The sequence below is a fragment of the Apis dorsata genome, unplaced genomic scaffold (assembly GCF_000469605.1).
Source record: "Apis dorsata unplaced genomic scaffold, Apis dorsata 1.3 scaffold_655, whole genome shotgun sequence".
NCBI lineage: Eukaryota > Metazoa > Arthropoda > Insecta > Hymenoptera > Apidae > Apis > Apis dorsata.
Genome location: NW_006263844.1, coordinates 249,480 through 251,334, shown reverse-complemented (window position 1 = coordinate 251,334; position 1,855 = coordinate 249,480). Strand labels below are relative to the sequence as shown.

At 36.1% G+C, this 1,855-nt stretch overlaps 2 protein-coding genes across 2 annotated transcripts in view; both read right to left on the bottom strand.

Annotated features, from left to right (window-relative positions):
- The window catches only part of LOC102676526, a 66,135-nt gene that overhangs the window by 40,336 nt on the left and 23,944 nt on the right, over positions 1-1,855 (bottom strand). The gene's annotated exons all lie outside the window — the stretch shown is intronic.
- The window catches only part of LOC102676345 (chitin biosynthesis protein CHS5), a 9,015-nt gene that overhangs the window by 1,842 nt on the left and 5,318 nt on the right, over positions 1-1,855 (bottom strand). The window contains exons 5-6 of the mRNA XM_031513497.1: positions 652-1,169; positions 6-80 (exon numbers count right to left, since the gene is read on the bottom strand). Coding sequence (XP_031369357.1) covers positions 6-80; positions 652-688 — 112 coding nt within the window. The 5' untranslated portion in view covers positions 689-1,169. The remainder of the gene's footprint in view (positions 1-5; positions 81-651; positions 1,170-1,855) is intronic.

The following is a 1,855-nucleotide window of genomic DNA, read 5'->3' as shown; positions in this document are numbered from 1 at the left end:
TGCTTCTTCTACAGGACTAGATGCTTCTTCTACAGGACTAGATGCTTCTTCTACAGGACTAGACGCTTCTTCGGTTGTTTCTACGAAAGATCACAGGACTGTATTTTAAATTATTCTCGACGATCATCATTTTGTCCCCATTTTATCACCGTTATGTGATAAAATAATCAAAGAATTTTGAAGGGAAGATGGAGGAAAGAAAATTTAAAAAATGATTTTCTTTGTATTTTTCTAAGTTGAACAAATATTCGTCCCCATTTTTTTTTTTTTTTTTTTGTAGTTTTTCCACGTACCGTCACAAATAGAGTACCGTCGCAACTTTTTATTCGAATTAATTATATTTATACGGAAAAACAGTTACAGCGACGAATCGAAAACTTTCCGTGTAACGTTTCGCAACTACATTGCGGACGTTCGATGCAAATTAAAATTTGTTTGCACGATCACAGATAAATAGGAATTAAAATAAAAAAAACTCTGTTTCTGCGATACATATTTTTTCTTTGGAATTATTACGCGCATTGAAATTTCCCATGCATGAATCATCCGCAGTCTAGTTATAACTTTGTAACTGCGAATAACGTGAAAAATTCGCGATTCGCACGAATCGTCGCAAAAAGAAAAAATCTTATATAGATTACGTTCCGATACCTTTCTTCTCTTCCTCTTCGTTTTTTTCATTCTCCATGTCCCGAAATCGATCTTCCTCGGACAAAAGTTGACCTTTAAAATTCTTAAAAGCTGGCCTGGCTTTAATTCAGCCTCTCGATCCCTCGATCATCGTCATCGTGAAACAACGACGAAAGGAAGGAAGAGGGGGAGCAGCAAAAGCACAGGGGATTCAAGATTCAGAGAACCGGTTCCGAGTCGGAGAGGGAACGGGCGTGAGGTAGTCACGGAGGTAGCGGAGATCGGTAAATTTACCCAGGGACTACGGTTCTGATCCAAGTTGTCGTTTTAAAACGCAAAAACCTCTTCCTCCTTTCTCCCTTAATTTTTCGCCTCGCCTCTCGTTCTCCGCCTTTCGTTGGACGGACACACAGGGCTTTTGAGGCTTCTCCACTTGATTATAGTCGTCTCGAATTAATCCGACTTCGGTTGATTACGCGGTTAAACGACTCTTCTCTGTCTTTCTCTCTCTCTCTCTCTCCCTCGTCGTTTCCGATTTTCTGCTCGAATCATGTAAATTTATGATAAGCGCGTGGCCATCGATCAAAGCGAATAGAAAACAGGTAAGTACTAATTTTAGGGAGTTTTGATCGGCAAGAGGGTGTTATTAAGTAATGAGGGGAAAAACTTTCCATCCAAGTGTCAAGAGAGGATTGATAAATATATGATTTTAGAGAGAAGGAGATGGAAAAAATCTTCATGCATTGGTTTCTTAAAATGAATTGATTTGAAATCAAGTATATTTTCAAGTTTTTATATTATTTTTATTTAATTGTACGATCTAAAGGAAATTATTTGCCAATCCTTCGTTTGGATGACCGAGTGAGTATTTTGAGAAATAAATGTTTTTGGTATTCTCTCTCTCTCTTTGTTAACGCGTGATTTTGAAAACAATATGGGTTGTGATTTTTTTTTTTTTAGGTGATGAAAATCTTTCTCGTTCAACTCTCTATCCAGACAACTGAATATTTTGGTTATAAATATTTCTGTTTTGTTTATTATTTTCGTTTGAAAAATTTATTTTTATGTTTCGATATTTACAATTTTTGTGGAAATGGAGGGAGGAACTATTTACAAACGTTTCATGAAAATAATTGGAAAAGAGTCAAGAGTCTCGAAACATGATTTTTTTTTTTTTTAAAACATGAGACAAGTTTGCAAGAAGATCTTTCTAAATGCAGATTGA